The sequence below is a fragment of the Nematostella vectensis genome, chromosome 5 (assembly GCF_932526225.1).
Source record: "Nematostella vectensis chromosome 5, jaNemVect1.1, whole genome shotgun sequence".
Lineage (NCBI taxonomy): Eukaryota > Metazoa > Cnidaria > Anthozoa > Actiniaria > Edwardsiidae > Nematostella > Nematostella vectensis.
The window spans coordinates 17,225,483-17,250,466 of NC_064038.1; the positions used below are offsets into that span (position 1 = coordinate 17,225,483).

General features: G+C 41.3%; 1 protein-coding gene and 1 long non-coding RNA gene across 3 annotated transcripts in view; one reads left to right on the plus strand and one right to left on the minus strand.

Annotated features, from left to right (window-relative positions):
• Nucleotides 1–4: 4 nt before the first annotated feature.
• On the minus strand, nt 5–24,719 carry LOC125562977. Its single transcript, XR_007308032.1, has 2 exons — nt 20,622–24,719; nt 5–309 (listed from the first exon to the last, which is right to left on the minus strand). It is a non-coding gene; the product is annotated as an uncharacterized LOC125562977 (long non-coding RNA).
• LOC5501785 (unconventional myosin-Ie-like) overlaps nt 642–24,984 on the plus strand; it is a 35,386-nt gene continuing 11,043 nt past the window's right edge. The window contains exons 1-21 of one of the 2 annotated variants that reach the window (XM_048727374.1): nt 642–836; nt 920–1,051; nt 2,600–2,689; nt 4,432–4,526; nt 4,982–5,069; nt 5,168–5,257; nt 6,011–6,088; nt 6,946–7,030; nt 13,286–13,389; nt 13,511–13,643; nt 13,720–13,783; nt 15,872–15,938; nt 16,187–16,252; nt 16,336–16,416; nt 16,630–16,716; nt 18,721–18,804; nt 20,660–20,746; nt 20,963–21,043; nt 21,200–21,285; nt 21,450–21,531; nt 24,719–24,924. In XM_048727374.1, the coding sequence (XP_048583331.1) occupies nt 834–836; nt 920–1,051; nt 2,600–2,689; nt 4,432–4,526; nt 4,982–5,069; nt 5,168–5,257; nt 6,011–6,088; nt 6,946–7,030; nt 13,286–13,389; nt 13,511–13,643; nt 13,720–13,783; nt 15,872–15,938; nt 16,187–16,252; nt 16,336–16,416; nt 16,630–16,716; nt 18,721–18,804; nt 20,660–20,746; nt 20,963–21,043; nt 21,200–21,285; nt 21,450–21,531; nt 24,719–24,924 (1,889 nt within the window). In that variant the 5' untranslated portion in view covers nt 642–833. Of the gene's footprint in view, nt 837–919; nt 1,052–2,599; nt 2,690–4,431; nt 4,527–4,981; nt 5,070–5,167; nt 5,258–6,010; nt 6,089–6,945; nt 7,031–7,124; nt 7,841–8,563; nt 8,898–13,285; nt 13,390–13,510; nt 13,644–13,719; nt 13,784–15,871; nt 15,939–16,186; nt 16,253–16,335; nt 16,417–16,629; nt 16,717–18,720; nt 18,805–20,659; nt 20,747–20,962; nt 21,044–21,199; nt 21,286–21,449; nt 21,532–24,718; nt 24,925–24,984 lie in introns of those variants that run through there. The other variant, XM_048727375.1, reaches the window with a different exon arrangement.

The following is a 24,984-nucleotide window of genomic DNA, read 5'->3' on the forward strand; positions in this document are numbered from 1 at the left end:
GTAATGAAATAGTAAAATGTTTATTTCAGTAGTGGATACATAAAAACACTGGCGCATTTTACAAGCACTTATTTGCTGTTGAAATTTGCAATACCATTTCATTTCTCATTATACACCTAACTGGATTTTAGTGAAGAAAAATGTGCTCATAAGAATATCATGCGTTACCATGGGAACACGAGTAGACGCGGAGGGCCACCTGCTACTGTATTACTCATGGCCCAAACATCCAACTCGCGCAAGATACCTGTCGTTAGCATAACCGACTCATCTGCTGAATTTTAATTAAGCTTCATCGTAGATTCCACTCTGAGAAAAGAAGGGAAATGGAAAACAAGGTTGAAAGAGTTTTATTTTTTTTAATGGTTTCACTGAGTTTACTGTAAAAACTATGGTCTTCGTTCTAATCTATATACGGAAAGGGTTTTCGGGTTAGGATGCACAATATTAAAGCTATAGTTAGAGTAGTTCGATGGAAAAAAAACATTTTTCTTTTCGCGTAGAGGCCCTGAGATCACAGCTATTTATAAACAAAGCCCGATCACTCAACACCTCAAATTTTCATTGGTCGGTTAATTGTCGTCGTCCAATTATAAGAGCGATTTTATATTTCGGAAACCGACCGTAAAGCGATGTTCCGTAAAAGGAGACGGTTCGACTTTCCGGAGCCAAAATGCGAGATGGGCTGGGAAGCAAGGTTTCCGGTGGAGGATAGCTGAAAACTTCCTCAAACTCCAGAATTCACCTTCGTGGTTTTTATGTCTAGTTTTTTTTCATATGATTTACTCTGAAACATAAGTGATATCCCTTAACAAGAAGACGCCGGTATCAACATGGTACGTTTTAGCAGTGAAATGGTTTTCCGGATTTCTGAACGTAAACTACGAGATATTTAGTTGTTACATTTTCTTTATTACAGCCGACCTACCATTGGCAAAGCAAGGGAAATGTCAAATCCAGTGGCGTGGAAGACATGGTTCTTTTGCCGAAGATACAGGAGTCGGCGATCGTGGAGAATCTCAAGAAACGCTTTATGGACGATCTTATATTTGTATCCTTGTACACTATAAAATTACCAGTTGTGGGAACATAATGAATCAGAAATTGCCGGCCGGTTGTCGTATTCTGTCACAAACAACGTCCAAAGGTTCTCTAGTGTCAGCTATTTTATCTTGATTATCTATTATTTACGTAGGGGTTTATATACTGGGGTCTTTGCCGCTATAATAAGGTCTAATTTCTTAAATTACCAGGTCGTAACTTTGCGCGCGCCAAGACAAAAGATACGATTAAAATCGAGAAACAACGAAAACCACAGTATTTCCTACGCTCCGATCCCCGAAACCGAAACTTTGGCACGTACGGTGTGATCTCTCGCATTAATTCTTATATTATTATTTTCTGCTAGTCTAAAGTGTTCAGCGGGTCTCCTTGGAGGCGTTGCACTTTATATTTTCTGCTAAGTTGTTAGAGATTCAAACTGTCTCGAGCCACTCTCTAAGCGATAACATTTCTGTCTAAAATTGCAGTAAGGGTTATGGGTTTGAGTATATCTCTTAAAGATTTGATTAAGCTATAATGATTTTCTTTATTTTCACGCACAAAGGCCGTGATATTTAGTCGTATATTTTTCTATAAACTCTTTCCGACATTGAATTTTCCATTGCTCGTTTTGGAGACATCTTCCTCCGTGATATTGAATTTTGTGACCAAAGATGTTATATATAGTAATATAAAATATATAGTAATGTATAAATATATAGTAATATATGAATGGATTTCTTTAGTATTAGTATTAGAGTTAAAACAAACAAAATTATCCAGTGTCTACTTAAAACATTCCTTTTAAAAAAGCGCAATGTTTGTGTATTGAATTATTGATTCTCTAAACGCCTATTGCATTGTCTATCTCTTGTTGATATGTGCTCTAAGTGTTTGGTTGCATCACCTGTGCTTTTACATGTTCTCAGATCCATACCTGTCAACTCTCCCGCATTAGGCGGGAGTCTCAAGATTTTGGACCCCTTCTCCTGCTCTCCCGCGTTGAGCACCAAATCTCCCGCTTTTTAGCGATTTTTATCGCTTCCGAAAAATTATTCCATAGAAAATTGTCATTTTGCCTATTTTCTATTAAAATATTTGAAACAATAATACCCTTGCGTAGCTCAATTTATCTAACACCCTCGTGCGATCTATAAGTGGATTTGTTCGTGAGAGCTTTCTATACGGCAAACGCCTGCAAGGTTAAACCCACCCCTCCCCCAAAAAAATGAATATACCCCACCCCTCCCCCAAAAAAATTCTCAAGCCTTGAGATTTTCGGAGGTTGACAGGTATGCAGATCTGGGTCTTTAGACAAAATATTCATAAAAATATAGCTTAGCATATAAAATAGGTTCAGCTTTTAATTTAAATTGGTCTGTATTATGCCTGAGGGGATATGAGTTATTGAGCAAAACTTTTCTTATTCTAAAGCATATTTTCAAGTGCGCCTTTGCATGTCCCCAACCAAGTTATTGGGTGGAGTATCCAACCCCTCCCCCAGGTTCTGCCATCCCTTCTAATTCCAAGAGATATGGTAGCCTTGACAACCAAATAGACATATATTGGTCCTGTGTTGATATCAGTCAACCCATTCAAACAGATGCCATATTTTACTGACAAGGAAGTAGAAATATACCAAGGAGCAGTAAGTTTGCTGGTTGTTGCTATAACAGTGTCCCCAGAGTATGTGGGTGGAGAAAGGGTTCAACTTTTTTGTCATTTTTTAAAATCCACTATGTATAGGCATCTAGTTTAGCTACCCCCTCCCCCCCCCATCCCCCCACTACTTTTTGGTGTGCTGAAACAGATCATACAGCCCCTTCAATAAGCCAAATTCTCTTATATACATAGTTTTTCCCTCATCCTCCCCCATCGACCATGTAATTACAATTTCCTTCCGCGCTATTCCCAAAACCTTACTTCCCCTCCACCATCCTCAAAACCTTACTTCCCCTCCCCCCATCCTCAAAACCTTACTAGCCCTCCCCCCATCCTCAAAACCTTACTAGCCCTCCCCCCATCCTCAAAACCTTACTTCCCCTCCCCCCATCCTCAAAACCTTACTTCCCCTCCCCCCATCCTCAAAACTTTACTAGCCCTCCCCCCATCCTCGAAACCTTACTTCCCCTCCCCCCATCCTCAGAACCTTACTTCCCCTCCCCCCATCCTCAAAACTTTACTAGCCCTCCCCCTATCCTCAGAACCTTACTTCCCCTCCCCCCATCCTCAAAACTTTACTAGCCCTCCCCCCATCCTCAAAACCTTACTTCCCCTCCCCCATCCTCAAAACCTTACTTCCCCTCCCCCCATCCTCAAAACTTTACTTCCCCTTCCCCCATCCTCAAAACCTTACTTCCCCTCCCCCCATCCTCAAAACCTTACTTCCCCTCCCCCCATCCTCAAAACCTTACTTCCCCTCCCCCCATCCTCAAAACCTTACTTCCCCTCCCCCCATCCTCAAAACTTTACTAGCCCTCCCCCCATCCTCAAAACCTTACTTCCCCTCCCACCATCCTCGAAACCTTACTTCCCCTCCCACCATCCTCGAAACTTACTTCCCCTCCCCCCATCCTCAAAACCTTACTTCCCCTCCCCCCATCCTCAAAACCTTACTTCCCCTCCCCCCATCCTCGAAACCTTACTTCCCCTCCCCCCATCCTCAAAACCTTACTTCCCCTCCCCCCATCCTCAAAACCTTACTTCCCCTCCCCCATCCTCAAAACCTTACTTCCCCTCCCCCCATCCTCAAAACTTACTTCCCCTCCCACCATCCTCGAAACCTTACTTCTTCCCCTCCCCCCATCCTCAAAACCTTACTTCCCCTCCCCCCATCCTCAAAACCTTACTTCCCCTTCCCCCATCCTCAAAACCTTACTTCCCCTCCCCCCATCCTCAAAACTTACTTCCCCTCCCACCATCCTCGAAACCTTACTTCTTCCCCTCCCCCCATCCTCAAAACCTTACTTCCCCTCCCCCCATCCTCAAAACCTTACTTCCCCTCCCCCCATCCTCAAAACTTTACTAGCCCTCCCCCCATCCTCAAAACCTTACTTCCCCTCCCCCCATCCTCAAAACTTTACTAGCCCTCCCCCCATCCTCAAAACCTTACTTCCCCTCCCCCCATCCTCAAAACCTTACTTCCCCTCCCCCCATCCTCAAAACTTTACTAGCCCTCCCCCCATCCTCAAAACCTTACTTCCCCTCCCCCCATCCTCAAAACTTTACTAGCCCTCCCACCATCCTCAAAACTTTACTAGCCCAGGCCCATACAGTAGCAAGGATTTTTTGATGGAGGGGGAATTTTATTTAACAATTAAGCGGACCTTGTCTCATGCTATGTGAAATATGGATTATAAGCATTAATTATTCCTTTTTTCTTTGTTGTAGGCATCCTACGAGAATCCTCCCCATATATATGCACTCACTGATAATATGTACAGGAATATGTTGATAGACAATGAGAATCAATGTGTCATTATCAGGTATTTTATTTCATATATAATAGATTTCCCTTAAATTGTAGGAATGACATGACGCAGGGTTTCATAGGTTATGAAACCCTATGTAAATGAGTTGTTCATCTCAGCATTGAATTAGATTCGCTTGATTTACAGTGAATCTCAATACATCCTACAACTAAAAAAGCTCAATTCTTTGTATAACAAATATAACATGGAAGGTTGTATTTCAAAAGATAAAGAGAGTTTTCACATTCAAAACAAAAACAAAACAACATTGTCATATATAAAATCAGATCTTTAACTTTAACAGAAACCTTAGCATTTTGTATCACATAAACTCTTTATTCTTTATTTTTCTGGAGGGTTGTGGCTATTACAGTGTGAAATAAGGGTTCTCCATCAACTAGAATTTAACACTATATTCTACACCTTTTCCTTCAATTTTTCTCAATATTTTTTCCCAAATTGCTTTATAGTGGTGAGAGTGGTGCTGGCAAAACAGTTTGTGCAAAGTTCATCATGAGTTACTTGGCTAAAGTTTCAGGAGGTGGCCCTAATGTACAGGTAATATAGGCCTCTACTGACAGCACCTTGAAGGGGGGAAGAAGCCCTTTTATAGGATTTGTCTTTTTTGTCTAATTTTTTATGTTGGCTTGTGATAGAAAATAAAAGATGTCATTCTGGAGTCCAACCCATTGCTAGAGGCATTTGGAAATGCCAAGACAGTCAGAAACAACAACTCAAGTAGATTTGTAAGTATTTTATTGTGTATGTATATTAATTGTATTTTATTATTTTATTTTTTAAAGCAGATAAAGGGACTGTTTCTAGAAGTGTACATCATAATGTACATTAATAATATATTCATACAGTAGGTCATATTGACCTAATTTCCCTCTTTCCAAGTCATTGTTTGCTCTGGCCCTGTATGTCTCTTTTCTTCTAACTCTTACAGTATATTCTACACTACAAATTTGTTGTCCAGGCTTTTTATTTTAGGCTCATTACAATATTAAATTGCTAAGCATGAATTTGTTTGCATGGCGGCAGCTGCTTGTCAGCTCAGATCTTTTGTTAGCGTCGCAAGACCTGGTCTACAGACAATAAATTAATTTTTCTAGTAGGCACATATTCCATTTTTTGATGGAGTTTGATTATTTGCGTACTCTGCCTTATCATCGTGCCCTTGATGTTGGACTCTACTTAGTTATTTTATAACTTCTATACATTTCAGTCTTATTGCTATATTTTTTGGTCCTTGAATGGGTGCTTATGTTTTGCAAAACATGCATTGAACTCTCTATTGACGAGACCAACCATACTCAGTCCCCATGCTGCAGTTAACTGTGCCTTGGTAGACTAGTAGATTGATTACATATATGATTACCCACTCTATATTTATTTAGGAAATTTACTTTCTCTTGGATATGAAATTGACTGGTTTTATCATGGTTGTAGCCTCTGTTTTTTTTTTCAAATTGTGGTAACATATTTTCCTTCCACAGGGCAAATATGTAGAAATCCAATTTACCAAAGGAGGACAGCCTGATGGTGGGAAGATCTCTAACTTCCTATTAGAGAAGGTTTGTGTTCACCCAGGGGTGGGAGGGGATATGTGATAACTCAGGGATGGAATGAGATGTGTATACACCCAGGGGTGGAATGAGGTGTGTATACACCCAGGGGTTGAATGAGGTGTGTATACACCCAGAGGTGGAATGAGGTGTGTATACACCCAGGAATGGAATGGGGTGTGTATACACCCAGGGGTGGAATGAGGTGTGTATACACCCAGGGGTGGAATGAGGTGTGTATACACCCAGGAATGGAATGGGGTGTGTATACACCCAGGGGTGGAATGAGGTGTGTATACACCCAGGGGTGGAATGAGGTGTGTATACACCCAGAGGTGGAATGAGGTGTGTATACACCCAGGTCTTTATGACAGGGGTATATCAAGGGGGTGTGTATGACAGGGGTATATCAAGGGGGTGTGTATGACAGGGGTATATCAGGGGGGTGTGTATGACAGGGGTATATTAAGGGGGTCTGTATGACAGGGGTATATCAAGGGGGTGTGTATGACAGGGGTATATCAAGGGGGTGTGTATGACAGGGGTATATCAAGGGGGTGTGTATGACAGGGGTATATCAAGGGGGTGTGTATGACAGGGGTATATCAAGGGGGTGTGTATGACAGGGGTATATCAGGGGGCTGTGTATGACAGGGGTATATCAAGGGGGTCTGTATGACAGGGGTATATCAAGGGGGTGTGTATGACAGGGGTATATCAAGGGGGTCTGTATGACAGGGGTATATCAAGGGGGTCTAAGGCAAATTGCATGACATGGTTATATCTCAAGCCATTGTTATCTGTCACACAATGCTGTTGTAGGAGAGGGATAACAGAGGCATAAGTATTTGTTGTTTATGTTGTAGTCTCGAGTTGTAATGCAGAATCCTACAGAGAGAAATTTTCATATATTCTACCAATTACTTGAAGGAGCATCAAATGAAGACAGAAGTAAGTGAACTTGAGATGAGAATCTATTTATGGTATTTGAATTATAATTGTTCAAAGTCTCCTCTGTTACCTCAGTGAACATACTTCATGTGGGCTGAGAGTTTTAAAGTAATAAGCTCTATATTAAAAAGAAAATCGTTAACATATCAGTCTGGGACAAATAGCTTAGTTTTCACGTGGTAACCATAGTAAAGCTTTACTCAACATGAAACATTGCTTACAATAAAGCAAGCTAAAACAAAATGGCTGCCAATCTAATTAACAATCTGCTGACCAAACTCAGACCTTGGAGGCTCATCAAATGTAATATCACCCCGGTCATTTCATAGCACAAGGAAATTGTTCTGCTTCCATGCTTATCACTTTTAGCGGTTATAGCAGGGGAATGGTAACCTTGCCACTTGCTAGCACCCCACCCAAAGGACAGGAAAACTGTACAAGAAATTCTCTATGAATTTACCCAGGTGCTTACAGCAAAGGTATAGGAAGTTTCCATTTTTTGCTGGTAGATGAAAGCTAAAAACCAGTCTCCCACAAAAACAGAGAGAGTTGGGAGGCATGTACTCGCCAAAGCAAAATCCTCTTGACGGAACGAAAGAGTAAGCAGTTACACATAGTCCTGTAGTATTCGGTATACCTGTGTAGCGCCCGCATTGCATGTTGGGGCACGTGTTTGTAACTGAGTTGAGTGAGTCGCCATCTTGAATAAAACGTTGAGTTTGTACACTCGGTTTTCCCTCTCACTACGAGCGGATACTACCTGGTGGCAGCGTTTTAAAAGCAGAAATGCTGGACCCAGAAGATGCCTCTAGCTCGTCTCTCGTCTGAATTCTACAGACGAGCATGACTATCTAGGGATCCGCGTTGCACACGATCTCCGCTGGAGTAGGCATTGTTGTAAAGTCTCTTTGAAAGCCAACAAGACTCTTGGATTATTACGACGTACCCTTAAACCCTGTTCTCAGAGTGTAAAGGAACGTGCGTACTTTTCAATGATAAGACCGGTCATGGAATATGCTTCTCCAGTATGGAACCCCTTCACGGATAGAGACATCAACAAATTAGAGCAAGTGCAGAAAAATGCGGCGCGTTTCGTTACTGGTACCTACGACCCCAGGGCAAGCTCATCTGACCTTGTTAAATCCCTGAATTGGGACTCGCTTGAAGTGCGACGTCAGCTCGCCCAACTATGCCTCTTCTATAAAATCCGCAACAATTTAGTGAACATTGCTCTACCTCAACAATTTCAGCCAAACCTTCGACGGTCCAGAACTAACTCCTCTAAATATAACCAGATTCAGTCCAATGTACTTTCCCACTCATACTCTTTTTTTCCTAGAACTATCAGGACTTGGAACTTGCTTCCCTCCGAGGTTGTCGAGTCCTCGTCGATTGACTCCTTTAAATCAAGTGCACTGCCAGTCTTAAGATCCTTACGGATCCCTGGCCACCTTCGCCGCCTATAATACCTTGGCGCCCCCTAGAAATAAGCGCAAGCTTTAATAGGGTCTAACATTTAAGTTTTTAAGTTTAAGCTCTCATAAACTCCGAATACAGTTTCCTCTTCCGGAAAAGTTCGCTTCGGGCAAACAGGGCCTCGAGCAAATTGAGAACTGGACGAAATGGATCAAGAGATTTGAACGGTACAGGACTGCTTCGGGACTCAAAGACAAGACGGATACCGAGCAGGTCAGCACTCTACTCTACGCTATGGGAGACTGTGCAGATGATATTTTAGCGACGTTGAAAGTCGACGAATCGAAGGCGAGTTATAGTGAGATGAAAACGGCACTCGAGACGTATTTTGGCGCACGCCGAAACGTTGTTGTGGACAGGGCTCGATTCAACAGGCGAGTTCAGAAGCCAGGTGAGTCCATTGACTCCTTCATACAAGATTTATATCGCCTAGCAGATGAATTCAATTACTCTACTCTGAAAGAAGAGTTGATTCGAGATCGCCTCGTAGTGGGAGTTTTAGACGAAAATCTCTCGGACAGACTGCAACAGAAAGCAGATCTAACTCTTGCCCAGGCTATTGAACGGCGTAGAATGAACGAGATGAGAAAGGAGAACAGAGATCTGGTTCTGGGGGGATAAACAAGTCTGATTCTAGTGTAGACTTTATAAGGAGAAAACAACCCCAAAATAACCAAAAGAAAGCTAAACCTAGTCCCAAGGGGGGTTCCCAAGGGGGTAAGAAGTGTCATTTCTGTGGCAATGAACCTCACGAAAGAAAGGATTGCCCTGCTAGGTTAGCGACATGTAACAAATGCCACAAGAAAGGTCATTATCAGAGGGTATGCGAAAGCAAAACGAAAGCCCCAGCTCCTGAAAATGTTCATGAAGTTGAAAGCCCTTGGGAAGAGGATTTCTTGTTTCTTGGGGAGGTTTCAGGGAAAGCAAATGATCCCTGGATTGCTCAAATAGGGGTAAATGATCACAACACAATGTTTAAACTTGACACAGGTGCCTCTGTGTTCTAAGTGACTCAGTTCCATGGCTAAAGGGGATGAAGCTAGACAAACCTCAGCAAACACTTAGGGGGCCAGGAGGGACTAACCTTGAGGTTATTGGAACTTTTCAGGCTACCCTGAAATATCGCCAAAGCAAAATCCAGGAACGCATGTATGTTATTAGAAACCAGTCCTGCTCTTTACTGAGTAAGAAAGTTTGAGTAGACTTGGGGCTGGTGAAGCTTAATGATGTGGGGGAAGTTCTCCAGTCACCCCCAGACTTTCGTAAGGAATTTCCCAAGTTATTTCAAGGTCTAGGGAAGATCAGAACAGAATATCGCATAACATTACGTGATGAGGCAGTCCCAGTTTGCTTGTATACTCCCAGAAAGGTACCCCATCCCCTGTTGCCAAAGGTAAAGGAAGAGATAGAGACAATGTTAAAACAAAACGTCATCTCACCCGTGACCGTGCCCACTGAGTGGTGTTCGGGTATTGTTTGTGTTCCCAAACCCAATGGCAGAGTGCGAATCTGCGTGGATCTGACTCAGCTTAATAAAGGGGTCAAGCTGAAAATACACCTGATGCCATCTGTGGATGAAAGTTTATCCAAACTATCCCAGGGGAAGGTCTTTAGTAAACTCGATGCTAATAGTGGGTTTTGGCAAGTTCCCCTTGATGAACAGTCAAAATTATTGACCACATTCATAACCCCCTTTGGCAGATTTTGTTTCAACAGGCTGCCATTTGGGACCAGCAGCGCACCTGAGTTCTTCCAACGCGCCATGCTTGGTATCCTGGAGGGACTAGATGGTGTAGTGTGCCAGATGGACTACATCTTAATCCATGGGAAGGACATGGTGTAGTGTGCCAGATGGACGACATCTTAATCCATGGGAAGGACCAAGCAGAACATGACAAACGTGTCTGGTATCCTGGAGGGACTAGATGGTGTAGTGTGCCAGATGGACGACATCTTAATCCATGGGAAGGATCAAGCAGAACATGACAAACATGTCTGGTATCCTGGAGGGACTAGATGGTGTAGTGTGCCAGATGGACGACATCTTAATCCATGGGAAGGACCAAGCAGAACATGACAAACGTGTCTGGTATCCTGGAGGGACTAGATGGTGTAGTGTGCCAGATGGACGACATCTTAATCCTTGGGAAGGACCAAGCAGAACATGACAAATGTGTCTGGTATCCTGGAGGGACTAGATGGTGTAGTGTGCCAGATGGACGACATCTTAATCCATGGGAAGGTGGAGGGACTAGATGGTGTAGTGTGCCAGATGGACTACATCTTAATCCATGGGAAGGTGGAGGGACTAGATGGTGTAGTGTGCCAGATGGACGACATCTTAATTCATGGGAAGGTGGAGGGACTAGATGGTGTAGTGTGCCAGATGGACAACATCTCAATCCATGGGAAGGACCAAGCAGAACATGACAAACGTGTACGAGCGGTCCTAAACCGTATCCAGGATGCAGGGATGACACTAAACAGCAAATGCGAGTTTAACAAACGGTCAATCAAGTTCCTGGCACACATCATTGACGGTAGTGGCATTCACGTCGACCCCAGTAAGACAGATGCCATCACCAGGTACCCAGTACCGACAACGGTCACAGAGCCCCAAAGGTTCCTAGGTATGGTCAACCATGTTGCTAAGTCCGTGCCTAGACTAGCGGATCTCAACGGTCCACTGCGCCAGCTGCTTCATAAAGATGCACAGTGGCTATGGGGTCCAGACCAGCAACAGGCATTCCAAAGGATTAAGGAGGTCCTGTCATCATCGGAGGTGTTAGCGCTCTACAGTCCGAAGCGCGAGACCATAATCGCAGCAGATGCATCAAACGCAGGAATTGGTGCAGTCCTGATACAAATAGCGGACGATGGCTCCCGTCGTCCTGTGTACTACGCATCCCGTTCTCTGTCGGAGACAGAGCAGAGGTATGCGGTTATTGAAAAGGAAGCCTTAGCAGCTACTTGGGCCTGTGAAAGGTTTGTGCAGTATGTGTTAGGTCTTAAGTTCACGCTGGAGACAGATCACAAACCTCTAATAACTTTGCTTAACACAACTGAATTATGCAAGATGCCGCCTTGCATCCAGAGATTCCGACAGAGACATGTAGTCTATGTTCCAGGTAAACAGCAGCTCACAGCGGATGCACTGTCGAGAGCGCCAGTAGGAAAGCCACTACCGGAAGACATCATGTTGGTTGAAGAAGTTGAGAGCTATGTGGGTAAGACATTGCATGGACTTCCTGCAACGCCAAACCGTCTCACAGAAATAAGCGAAGCGCAGAAAGCAGATGAAGAGTGCTCCCCCATTCGCAGGTATTGTATGGAAGGATGGCCTGGACGAGCGGATTGTCATACCCCAGTCCATGAGGCTTGAAATCCTCAATTGCGTCCACACCGGACACCTTGGTTTAACCAAGTGTAGAGCAAGGGCTCGCAGCTCCGTATGGTGGCCAGGGCTTTCTACCAGTATTCAAGACATGGTTTCTAAGTGCGGCACATGTGCAAAGGTTAAACAAGACCAGCGTGAGCCACTCCTGCCAAGTTCCTTTCCATCACTCCCATGGGAGAGAATTGGTATAGATCTATTCAATTACCAAGGTAAAATCCATCTAATTGTTGTTGATTACTATTCTCGTTGGATAGAGATAAAGAGACTTTACAGTGAAACATCTGAAAATGTCATCAATGTTCTTAAGGAACTATTTGCAACACACGGAATTCCAGACATTGCTATTTTGGACAATGGTCCTTAGTTTGTCTTGGAAATATTCAACAAGTTTGCAGATACGTACGCCTTTATCCATTATACTAGCTCACCTAAGTATGCTCCTGTTAATGGAGAAGCAGAGAGAGCGGTTTGTACGATTAAGGAACTGCTTAAGAAGAACAAGGACATTGGTCTTGTTCTATGGTCGTATCGCTCTACACTTTTACAGAATGGTTTATCGCCAAGTGAGCTTCTCATGGGGTGAAAGCTTAAAATGCAGCTACCTGTACTGCCAAACACGCTACAGCCGAGAAATATGTCTTCCGACTTAAAGGCTGTGAGAGCGAAGGAAGAAACAAGCAAGAGGTTTCCTTCAACAGACGACATAGAGCCAGAGAGTTATCGTCTCTAAATCCTGGTAACACTGTGTGGGTCAAAGACCAATCAAAACTAGGTAAAGTGCTATCACCGACACAGTACCCCAGATCATATATGGTGAAAACGGATGAAGGGATTCTTTGCAGAAATCGGTCAGCTCTGGTACCCACCACCGAAGAGCATACGGCGGAACCAACCGAACAAGCAGACGACACAGATGAAGAGTGGCCGAGTCCTCAGCAGCCTTTGCCAACAATCAGTGCGAATCAGGAGTCGTCTACTCCAGCGAACACTCGTGTATCTCAGACAACCCGATCTGGTCGGATTGTCAGACCTCCAACGCGTTTGAACTTGTAAGGACAGTATGAACATTTGAACACTACGAACATTAGCTATACAGTAGGCTTTATTAGTGGTTTCTAGAACATGTTACAGTTTAGACGTTAAGCTTGCTTCAGCTCACAAAATTTGTTATTAAGTATGGCAGTCCATACTTGGGGGAAGATGTAGTTTTCGGTATACCTGTGTAGCACCTGCATTATATGTTGGTGGACGTGTTTGTAACTGAGTTGAGTGAGTCGCCATCTTGAATAAAACGTTGAGTTTGTACACTCGGTTTTCCCTCTCACTACGAACGGATACTACAAGTCCATACAAATTAACCCCTATTTTTAAAACCCTTGCAGCAAAATTTGGGCTTGCCGAGCCATCGTACTACTACTACTTGAATCAAAGTGGGACATACACAGTAGATGGCACAGATGATGTAAAAGAATATGAAGAGACAAGAGTAAGTAAAGAGATGTTTGTTTTTAAATTTTGATTAAGATTGATTCATTAAAACAATGAGATATGAGAGTAAAATGGGTGATAAGATTTGTTTTATTGATTAATCAATAATTGTTTTGCAGAAAGCCATGGATGTTATTGGCATCAGTGATGAGATTCAAGCAGATGTGCTGGCTCTAGTTGCTGGTGTACTACATTTAGGAAATATATCCTTTAGGGAAGATGGAAATTATGCTGTTCCTTTAGATGAGGAATGTAAGTGCTGGTATATAAAGTATACTTATATCCCTTGTTATATTTTAGTGTTAGATGCATCTGGCTTTTGTTTCAGTTTTATCATATCCTGCATATCTTTTTGCTGTTGATGCTGAGTTACTAAAGGAGAAATTGACAAGGTAAGATGGAACTACAGTATTTACGGCTTCTCTAATTTACGGAACCTTCGGAAACGTCTCTAAGCTGCTGAATAACAATAAAACATACATTAGTTTACATACCCTGAGGACCAGACGAGACGCTTGAGCTTCACATGTTTAATTTCACTTGAAGGTGAAGAATATACATTTCTTAAAATGTGCATAAACTCAGAAAATTGTAGCCCAATAAACTCAATGCCATAAAAATGATACCCCAAAACAATGTTGAGTTGTAGTGAGTTTGTGGTATTTAATGAAAGTTCATTTAATATCCCAAAGGAGAGGGGGGAGGATCAGGATACCATGGAAGGGCCTTGAGAAATTTCAAGGGTCTGAAGGGGGGGCAAAAACTTGATTGATTGGGGGCACTGATTTCTTTGGGTGTTAACACATTGACCCCTCAACCGGCCTGTACCGGCTTTGGGAAGTACCCACAACTCAAAAAATTCATAAATGCAAAATAAACACAACAAGATGAAGATACTAAGGCATCAGGCTAAGGGATAAATGGTCTTGCAGATATGCATCCAACCAAGGTGTTGGCATCTACTCTTAAGCCAAATAATAGCACAGGTTCTTTCACAAATCTCAAATCGAACAAGGAGAGAAAAGCAGAATCACCCCTCTCAATAAAACGCTCAAAATACCACACAAGGGAGAGAGATCAGCAAACACAGCTCAAGACACAAATAGATACCTTTATTCTGATCCTCCAGGTACATTTCCATGGCCTCAAAACACAATGTCCACTCCTTGAAGGATTGTACAACCACGAAGATGTCTTTACATATTGCAAAGCATTCTGGGAGATCCAGGGGAAAATTCACAAGGGGAGGGCCAGTCAACACTCCTCTCCCAAAAGTCAGATGGTTTTTTATAAGTCTTTTCACCCCGAAGCCAAACAAATCAATTCCAGGTCATACAGACCCAGAATAGCAGTGTAAACAATTTTGGAATCAATTTGGTTTCAGAAAAGACAGCATTTAGGAGAGCTGTGGTGATTCATTAGAAAATTATTTTCTCATCCAGGCAAAGCCAAACAAGAAAAAATAATCAGGAATCCACCTTTGCTTGCAAATATCCATAAGCAAAGCACTCAATTATGCCCCAAAAGACTTCATGATGTCCTGAGACACTCTCCTAATATGCTCATAGCTGTATTTTTTATGAAAAACACAAGGAACCATGAACTTGTGCTCGCTTCAGCACAACGACGAGGGATTAAAAGTGGGGACCGCAAAGCACTGTTGGAAAGCTTGGATACCGCTGACTAGGTGCAGTTGTGTTTGACTTTGACGGGTTGTATAAAACTCAGAATAGGGGGGGAGGTATCTGTTTTCAGTCTGTTTTTTGTAAATTCAGCTCAAAAAAAGCCAGGAGTCAATGGGTTAATTCTCTTCTATATTATTTGACCAAGTGTCAAATCAGACTTCTTGGTTCAACGATTCTCGGTTTTGGGCCAGATATTTGGCATACACAATCCAGGAGCCCTGGATAGGTATAAAGCCACGTATAATATATGCAATGCAAGCCTGTATATACCCTATATACATTCTGTACATGGAGTAACTTTACTTTTTCTGAATTAACGTTTTCAGCCAATTCCTTCACTTCACTTTCTGACCAGCTTGCAGCTAATCTCTTGCTTGCGTTTCTTTGACATTTCTCGTTGCTTTTGTTTCTTTCCTTCTTTCTTCTGTTTTTTGGTGGTGAAAAATATGGGGGAAAAACGAAAATTGTTCCTTACATTTGGCTCAGCAGCAGCGCTACACATAAATCAGGTCTTAGTTTTTAGTTGTAGTGAGTTTATTGGTACTTAAAGTATTTTTTAGCACCTTAGAGACGTTTCCGTATATTCCGTAGGTTTCCGCAGGTTTCTGTAGGTTTTGTGGATTAGAGATGCCTCAGTATTTATGAAACACCAGCTGATTACCTTTCATTGAATATTATGCCAGCTTTGGTACATTTAAGATTTTCATTTTACTTTTGAGTACTAAAGCAGACAATCAGAGTGAAAAATTATAATAATGTATCTTGTTATATTATCTTATATTTTTTCTCCCTTAGTCGTGTGATGGACAGCAAATGGGGAGGGAAGACAGAAACAATCAACATGCGACTCAATGTTGAACAGGTAGAGACAAGTGTAGACAAACCAAATTCTTAAGAGTATTTGCATATGTAAATTTATTATTGTGAGAAATGCGACAATTGTTAAGCAGGAAGAAGAGGTTCCTAAATATGTCCTCTTGCATGCTGTTATAAAGAGTACATTCATGTGCAATGATGTGGAAACATGGTCACTGGAGTACCATGAGACAGAGCTCTTTTCCTTGATCTTCTCTTTTTTTCTTTTCATGACCTTCTCTTTTCTTTCTTTAGGCATGTTACACAAGAGATGCACTGGCAAAGGCATTATACACTAGAATGTTTGATTACTTGGTGCAGGTGAGTATTATGGGATATGACAGCTCATTACAGTACAGAACATTGCCTTGTGTAAAATCAATAATGTGGTTTTGTTCAAAAAGGCTGTCAACAAGGCCATGCAGAAAGATGTGGAAGAACTAACAATAGGTGTTTTGGACATCTACGGATTTGAAATTTTTCAGGTATGTACAGGTGTTATCAAAAGTCCACCTATAGAGACATTCAAAAATGCAATGCGTAAAAATGCATCAATTTCTTTGCACTGAGTGATTAAGTAATAAAAATTAAACATTAGAAATGTCTGTTCCCTTTGAGAACCCTTTCAAGCTGTTGTCAAGTGCTACTCTCCTCTTTGCTACCCTTATCAATAAGTACTAAGGCTGTTTGTTTTGCAGAAAAATGGCTTTGAGCAATTCTGCATCAACTTTGTGAACGAAAAGCTTCAACAGATTTTCATTGAGCTTACACTAAAGGCAGAACAGGTAATAGTCATCCCAAATATTCTCAAGAAATAAAAGGGAATTCTCAGGGTATGGAAGGGTATCCCCAGGGTATGTAAGGGGGGTATTCCCAGGGTATGTAAGGGGGTATTCCCAGGGTATGTAAGGGGGGTATTCCCAGGGTATGTAAGGGGGGTATTCTGAGGGTATGTAAGGGTATGTTTGTGTCACAAGTTGTCTTGGAAAATTATTTTGTTTCATTCTAAATAATAGGTTACAGACGTTTCTCACATCGAATCAAATACTACATCAATCACAGATTGGCTTTCTCTCAGGTTTTTGAACATCCGACCACATTTTTTCCTTACGTACTTTAATCGATAAATATGTAACGCATACCACAAAGGGAAAACTATTTTGTTGCTTCGTAGATTTCAAAAAGGCTTTTGGTGCTGTTTAGCACCCTGGATTGCTATCAAAATTATTAAGCTATGGATTGGATGGAAGATTTTATCGCATCGTATCAAGCATGTATTCAAAGTCAGAATGCTGCATTAAGACTGGCAGTATGCGATCCGAATTTTTTTAAATACAATAGAGGAGTTCTCCAAGGATGTATTCTTTCCCCGCTATTATTTAATTTGTATCTAAATGACATTCCCTCTCTTTTACAGAATGCAGTCGGTCTTGACCCCGTTCTTTTGCCCAATGGGGTCCCCTTAAACTCCTTGTTTTATGCTGATAATCTGGTTCTTATCTCAACCAGTGCTTCGGGACTACAAAAATCGATTAATCTGATCGATCAATTCTGTAAAGATTGGTTAATGTCTGTAAATTAAAAAAAACAAAAGTAGTTATTTTTATATTTACTACAAACGGTAATTTCACAACTTCGAAACTGCGGTCAGTTGAAAAAACAAGACGCTCTATCTTTGCAGTCAAGCGCTATCTCAATTTTAATAGATTCCCTATCAAGTTAAATAACAAGTTATTTAACGCACTCTTCTCGCCGATCCTATTGTACAACTCGGTCGTATGGGGAGCTTACGATGCGAAAAATTTTCAAAAATGCGAAAACCCCATAGAACGCTTGCATTGCCAAATTTTCAAATACTTTTTTGGCTTGAACAAACGCGCCCCGAATGTCTCTGCCCGAAATGAGGCCGGCAGATTACCGCTAAAATAAACAATATTACGTAACACCCTACTGTTTTGGCTCCATATTCAAGCATTACCAGAAAATAGTATTGCAAAACAATGCCTGAAAATTTCTAGCGAATTGACATGTTCGGGTAAATCGAGCTTCATGTCCTCAATATGTAAGGTACTAGAAACATTTGATGCCCCATATAATAAGGAGACGATTTATAACAAATTTAAACTAGGAAAATTAATCACAAATATTACAAACGAATCTAAACGTCATCAAATGGGTCTTATAAATCTGAACAAAAAGCTAATTTTTTACTCCTCTTTCAAAAAAGACACCAAATCTAGTGAATGCTATGATAAAATACTTAAGATGGTACACAGAAAAGCTTTAGCCAAACTCAGACTAGGGAATCTTAATCTAAACATAGAAACAGGCAGACACACAAAACCTCCGATTCCAAGAGAGAAGCGTATCTGCCAGATTTGTAACACTTTAGAGGATGGAAAACATTTCATGCTTTTCTGCGTCTCATCCCACTCTAAACGAAAGCAATTATTTTCTGATATCCAATCCCACTACATTTTCTTTGACAATCTAAGTAATGATGATAAAATTCTGTTCTTTTTAAATAATGTTGACCCTTTTGTGAATAATAAAGTAGCCCACTTTATATGCAAAACATTTAAATCAAGACCGAATACTCTCATTTAAGCCATATTATGTTATGCAATACCATCAATGTAAATGGAATGCAAATAAATAAATAAATAAAAAATAAATTTAAGGGGGTATTCCCAGGGTATGTAAGGGGGGTATTCCCATAGAATCGAAGATTATTGAGGGAGCATAAAATGGCAGCATTACTGGCCTTTAAACCTTCCTGTGATTTGTAGGAAGAGTACGTGGAAGAAGGCATTCAGTGGACGCCCATTGATTACTTCAACAACAAGATCGTGTGTGACCTCATCGAGTCTAAGGTATTGTGTGTGACCTCATCGAGTCTAAGGTATTGTGTGTGACCTCATCGAGTCTGAGGTATCGTGTGTGACCTATCGAGTCTGAGGTATTGTGTGTGACCTGTCGAGTCTAAGGTATTGTGTGTGACCTGATTGAGTCTAAGGTATTGTGTGTGACCTCATCGAGTCTAAGGTATTGTGTGTGACCTATCGAGTCTGAGGTATTGTGTGTGACCTCATCGAGTCTAAGGTATTGTGTGTGACCTTATCGAGTCTGAGGTATCGTGTGTGACCTATCGAGTCTAAGGTATTGTGTGTGACCTGATTGAGTCTAAGGTATTGTGTGTGACCTATTGAGTCTGAGGTATCGTGTGTGACCTATCGAGTCTAAGGTATTGTGTGTGAACTGATTGAGTCTAAGGTATTGTGTGTGACCTATCGAGTCTGAGGTATTGTGTGTGACCTCATCGAGTCTAAGGTATTGTGTGTGACCTATCGAGTCTGAGGTATCGTGTGTGACCTGATCGAGTCTAAGGTATTGTGTGTGACCTATCGAGTCTGAGGTATTGTGTGTGACCTATCGAGTCTGAGGTATTGTGTGTGACCTATCGAGTCTGAGGTATTGTGTGTGACCTATCGAGTCTAAGGTATTGTGTGTGACCTATCGAGTCTGAGGTATTGTGTGTGACCTCATCAAGTCTAAGGTATTGTGTGTGACCTATCGAGTCTGAGGTATTGTGTGTGACCTGATCGAGTCTAAGGTATTGTGTGTGACCTGATCGAGTCTAAGGTATTGTGTGTGACCTGATTGAGTCTGAGGTATCGTGTGTGACCTATCGAGTCTGAGGTATTGTGTGTGACCTATCGAGTCTGAGGTATTGTGTGTGACCTCATCGAGTCTGAGGTATTGTGTGTGACCTGATCGAGTCTGAGGTATTGTGTGTGGCCTGATTGAGTCTGAGGTATCGTGTGTGACCTATCGAGTCTGAGGTATTGTGTGTGACCTGATCGAGTCTAAGGTATTGTGTGTGACCTATCGAGTCTAAGGTATTGTGTGTGACCTCATCGAGTCTAAGGTATTGTGTGTGACCTCATCGAGTCTAAGGTATTGTGTGTGACCTGATCGAGTCTAAGGTATTGTGTGTGACCTGATCGAGTCTGAGGTATCGTGTGTGACCTATCGAGTCTGAGGTATTGTGTGTGACCTATCGAGTCTAAGGTATTGTGTGTGACCTCATCGAGTCTGAGGTATCGTGTGTGACCTGATCGAGTCTGAGGTATCGTGTGTGACCTATCGAGTCTGAGGTATCGTGTGTGACCTATTGAGTCTGAGGTATCGTGTGTGACCTATCAAGTCTGAGGTATTGTGTGTGACCTATCGAGTCTGAGGTATCGTGTGTGACCTATCGAGTCTGAGGTATCGTGTGTGACCTATCGAGTCTAAGGTATTGTGTGTGACCTATCGAGTCTAAGGTATTGTGTGTGACCTGATCGAGTCTAAGGTATTGTGTGTGACCTCATCGAGTCTGAGGTATTGTGTTGACTTGATTGAGTCTTTTTTCAAACCCCTTTTTTACCCTTCTCTTAGGAGCATTGTATTTAAACATTCTTGTAACTAAGCTAATGGGCACCTTTTCAGTTGACTTGGGAAAATTTAAGACAAATCAGCACAAACTTCTGACACCACGGCAGTGGATATAATTGTGGCATCCCCCCTTCCCAAGATTGGAATGTTTGAAGAAATGTATCGGACCTTGAATCCACCATATGGTTTATGGGAATGTTGACCTCCATTTACCACCCCCCCCCCCCCCTGAGTGTAGTTATTTGTCGAGTACCTTTTCCTTATTGTTGTTGATTTCGTTGTTCTGTTTAGCGACCGCCAGGTATTATGTGTGTGGTCGACGATGTTTGTGCCACAATGCACGCTGTCGGAGAAGGGGCGGATACAACATTATTAGAGGTGCAGTGTGCGAAAATGATTATTGAATATAGTTTAAATCGTTTATCTTTAAACCTTTATTTAACAAGTCTTGTTTACCTATGTACCTATATACCAGTCTTTTGGATTTAGGTAAAAATCTACCCAGACTTTGAAAATTATTGGGAATGATATGTGATGTGTGTTCTCTACAAACAAATCCTGGTGCTTAGACATTCCTATTTTCACTGTCTACAGAAACTGAACAACTCGGTAGGCAGCCACCAGCATTTCCAAGGTGTTAGCGGTGGATTCATCATCCATCATTACGCGGGAAAGGTAAAAAGATGAAATGATTACTCTGCTGATCTTTGTTTGAGTTGTGAATAATGATGATGATGTAGATGCAATAATTGGTCAAATGATGACGAAAAAAATGGTAATGATTCATGATGGTGATGATCGTGACAATGGTTGTTATGTTTTGTTCTACAGGTCAGCTACGACATTGATGGCTTTTGTGAGCGAAATCGTGACGTTCTTTTCAAGGATCTTATAGAGCTGATGCAGAGTAGTGACATGTGAGTGGTCGAGTCTTTCTCCTCGTGATTGCTCACATTACATATTGCACGTGCTTTAAATCACTGTTAATCAGTTGCATGTTTCACTTATTATCAGCGTTGCATGGTTCACTTGTAATGCATGGCTTAAATCACTTCTAATCAGCCTTGTGTATCGTCTGCAGCCCGTTCATCCGGACGCTGTTCCCAGATGACGTGAAAGCTGAGATGAGAGGTCGACCAACGACAGCTAGTAATAAAATCAAGGTAACACCCTGCGTACTTTGTACAATCTTTACCCTACTTGAGCAACTCGCGTATATAACATTTGGTATCAATTCCAGACTCAAGAAAACTTGCTCTGCGTATATAACATTTGGTATCAATTCCAGACTCAAGCAAACTTGCTCGTTGCGTATATAACATTTGGTATCAATTCCAGACTCAAGAAAACTTGCTCTGCGTATATAACATTTGGTATCAATTCCAGACTCAAGCAAACTTGCTCGCTGCGTATATAACATTTGGTATCAATTCCAGACTCAAGCAAACTTGCTCGTTGCGTATATAACATTTGGTATCAATTCCAGACTCAAGAAAACTTGCTCTGCGTATATAACATTTGGTATCAATTCCAGACTCAAGCAAACTTGCTCGTTGCGTATATAACATTTGGTATCAATTCCAGACTCAAGAAAACTTGCTCGTTGCGTATATAACATTTGGTATCAATTCCAGACTCAAGCAAACTTGCTTTGCGTATATAACATTTGGTATCAATTCCAGACTCAAGCAAACTAGCTCGTTGCGTATATAACATTTGGTATCAATTCCAGACTCAAGCAAACTTGCTCGTTGCGTATATAACATTTGGTATCAATTCCAGACTCAAGCAAACTAGCTCGTTGCGTATATAACATTTGGTATCAATTCCAGACTCAAGCAAACTTGCTCGTTGCGTATATAACATTTGGTATCAATTCCAGACTCAAGCAAACTTGCTCTGCGTATATAACATTTGGTATCAATTCCAGACTCAAGCAAACTTGCTCGTTGCGTATATAACATTTGGTATCAATTCCAGACTCAAGAAAACTTGCTCGTTGCGTATATAACATTTGGTATCAATTCCAGACTCAAGCAAACTTGTTCGTTGCGTATATAACATTTGGTATCAATTCCAGACTCAAGCAAACTTGCTCGTTGCGTATATAACATTTGGTATCAATTCCAGACCCAAGAAAACTTGCTCTGCGTATATAACATTAGGTATCAATTCCAGACTCAAGCAAACTTGCTCGCTGCGTATATAACATTTGGTATCAATTCCAGACTCAAGCAAACTTGCTCGTTGCGTATATAACATTTGGTATCAATTCCAGACTCAAGAAAACGTGCTCTGCGTATATAACATTTGGTATCAATTCCAGACTCAAGCAAACTTGCTCGTTGCGTATATAACATTTGGTATCAATTCCAGACTCAAGAAAACTTGCTCGTTGCGTATATAACATTTGGTATCAATTCCAGACTCAAGCAAACTTGCTTTGCGTATATAACATTTGGTATCAATTCCAGACTCAAGCAAACTAGCTCGTTGCGTATATAACATTTGGTATCAATTCCAGACTCAAGCAAACTAGCTCGTTGCGTATATAACATTTGGTATCAATTCCAGACTCAAGCAAACTTGCTCGTTGCGTATATAACATTTGGTATCAATTCCAGACTCAAGCAAACTAGCTCGTTGCGTATATAACATTTGGTATCAATTCCAGACTCAAGCAAACTTGCTCGTTGCGTATATAACATTTGGTATCAATTCCAGACTCAAGCAAACTTTCTCTGCGTATATAACATTTGGTATCAATTCCAGACTCAAGCAAACTTGCTTGTTGCGTATATAACATTTGGTATCAATTCCAGACTCAAGCAAACTTGCTTTGCGTATATAACATTTGGTATCAATTCCAGACTCAAGCAAACTTGCTTTGCGTATATAACATTTGGTATCAATTCCAGACTCAAGCAAATTTGCTCTGCGTATATAACATTTGGTATCAATTCCAGACTCAAGCAAACTTGCTCGTTGCGTATATAACATTTGGTATCAATTCCAGACTCAAGCAAACTTGCTCGTTGCGTATATAACATTTGGTATCAATTCCAGACTCAAGCAAACTAGCTCGTTGCGTATATAACATTTGGTATCAATTCCAGACTCAAGCAAACTTGCTTGTTGCGTATATAACATTTGGTATCAATTCCAGACTCAAGCAAACTTGCTTTGCGTATATAACATTTGGTATCAATTCCAGACTCAAGCAAACTTGCTTTGCGTATATAACATTTGGTATCAATTCCAGACTCAAGCAAATTTGCTCTGCGTATATAACATTTGGTATCAATTCCAGACTCAAGCAAACTTGCTCGTTGCGTATATAACATTTGGTATCAATTCCAGACTCAAGAAAACGTGCTCTGCGTATATAACATTTGGTATCAATTCCAGACTCAAGCAAACTTGCTCGTTGCGTATATAACATTTGGTATCAATTCCAGACTCAAGCAAACTAGCTCGTTGCGTATATAACATTTGGTATCAATTCCAGACTCAAGCAAACTTGCTCGTTGCGTATATAACATTTGGTATCAATTCCAGACTCAAGCAAACTTGCTCGTTGCGTATATAACATTTGGTATCAATTCCAGACTCAAGCAAACTTGCTCGTTGCGTATATAACATTTGGTATCAATTCCAGACTCAAGCAAACTAGCTCGTTGCGTATATAACATTTGGTATCAATTCCAGACTCAAGCAAACTAGCTCGTTGCGTATATAACATTTGGTATCAATTCCAGACTCAAGAAAACTTGCTCGTTGCGTATATAACATTTGGTATCAATTCCAGACTCAAGCAAACTTGCTCGTTGCGTATATAACATTTGGTATCAATTCCAGACCCAAGAAAACTTGCTCTGCGTATATAACATTTGGTATCAATTCCAGACTCAAGCAAACTTGCTCTGCGTATATAACATTTGGTATCAATTCCAGACTCAAGCAAACTTGCTCTGCGTATATAACATTTGGTATCAATTCCAGACTCAATCAAATTTGCTCGTTGCGTATATAACATTTGGTATCAATTCCAGACTCAAGCAAACTTGCTCGTTGCGTATATAACATTTGGTATCAATTCCAGACTCAAGAAAACGTGCTCTGCGTATATAACATTTGGTATCAATTCCAGACTCAAGCAAACTTGCTCGTTGCGTATATAACATTTGGTATCAATTCCAGACTCAAGAAAACTTGCTCGTTGCGTATATAACATTTGGTATCAATTCCAGACTCAAGAAAACTTGCTCGTTGCGTATATAACATTTGGTATCAATTCCAGACTCAAGAAAACTTGCTCGTTGCGTATATAACATTTGGTATCAATTCCAGACTCAAGCAAACTTGCTCGTGGATAAGCTCATGAGGTGTACACCTCACTACATCCGCTGCATCAAACCAAACGAGACCAAGCGTGCGCATGACTGGGAAGGAGACCGCTGCAAACATCAAGTGGAGTACCTCGGACTCAAGGAGAACATTCGGGTGCGACGCGCGGGATTCGCGTACCGAAGACCCTTTGATAAGTTCCTACAAAGGTGAGTCAATAGGTCGATGGTGACGTATGCTTGACATCTTTTTTCTGCGAGACAAGTTTG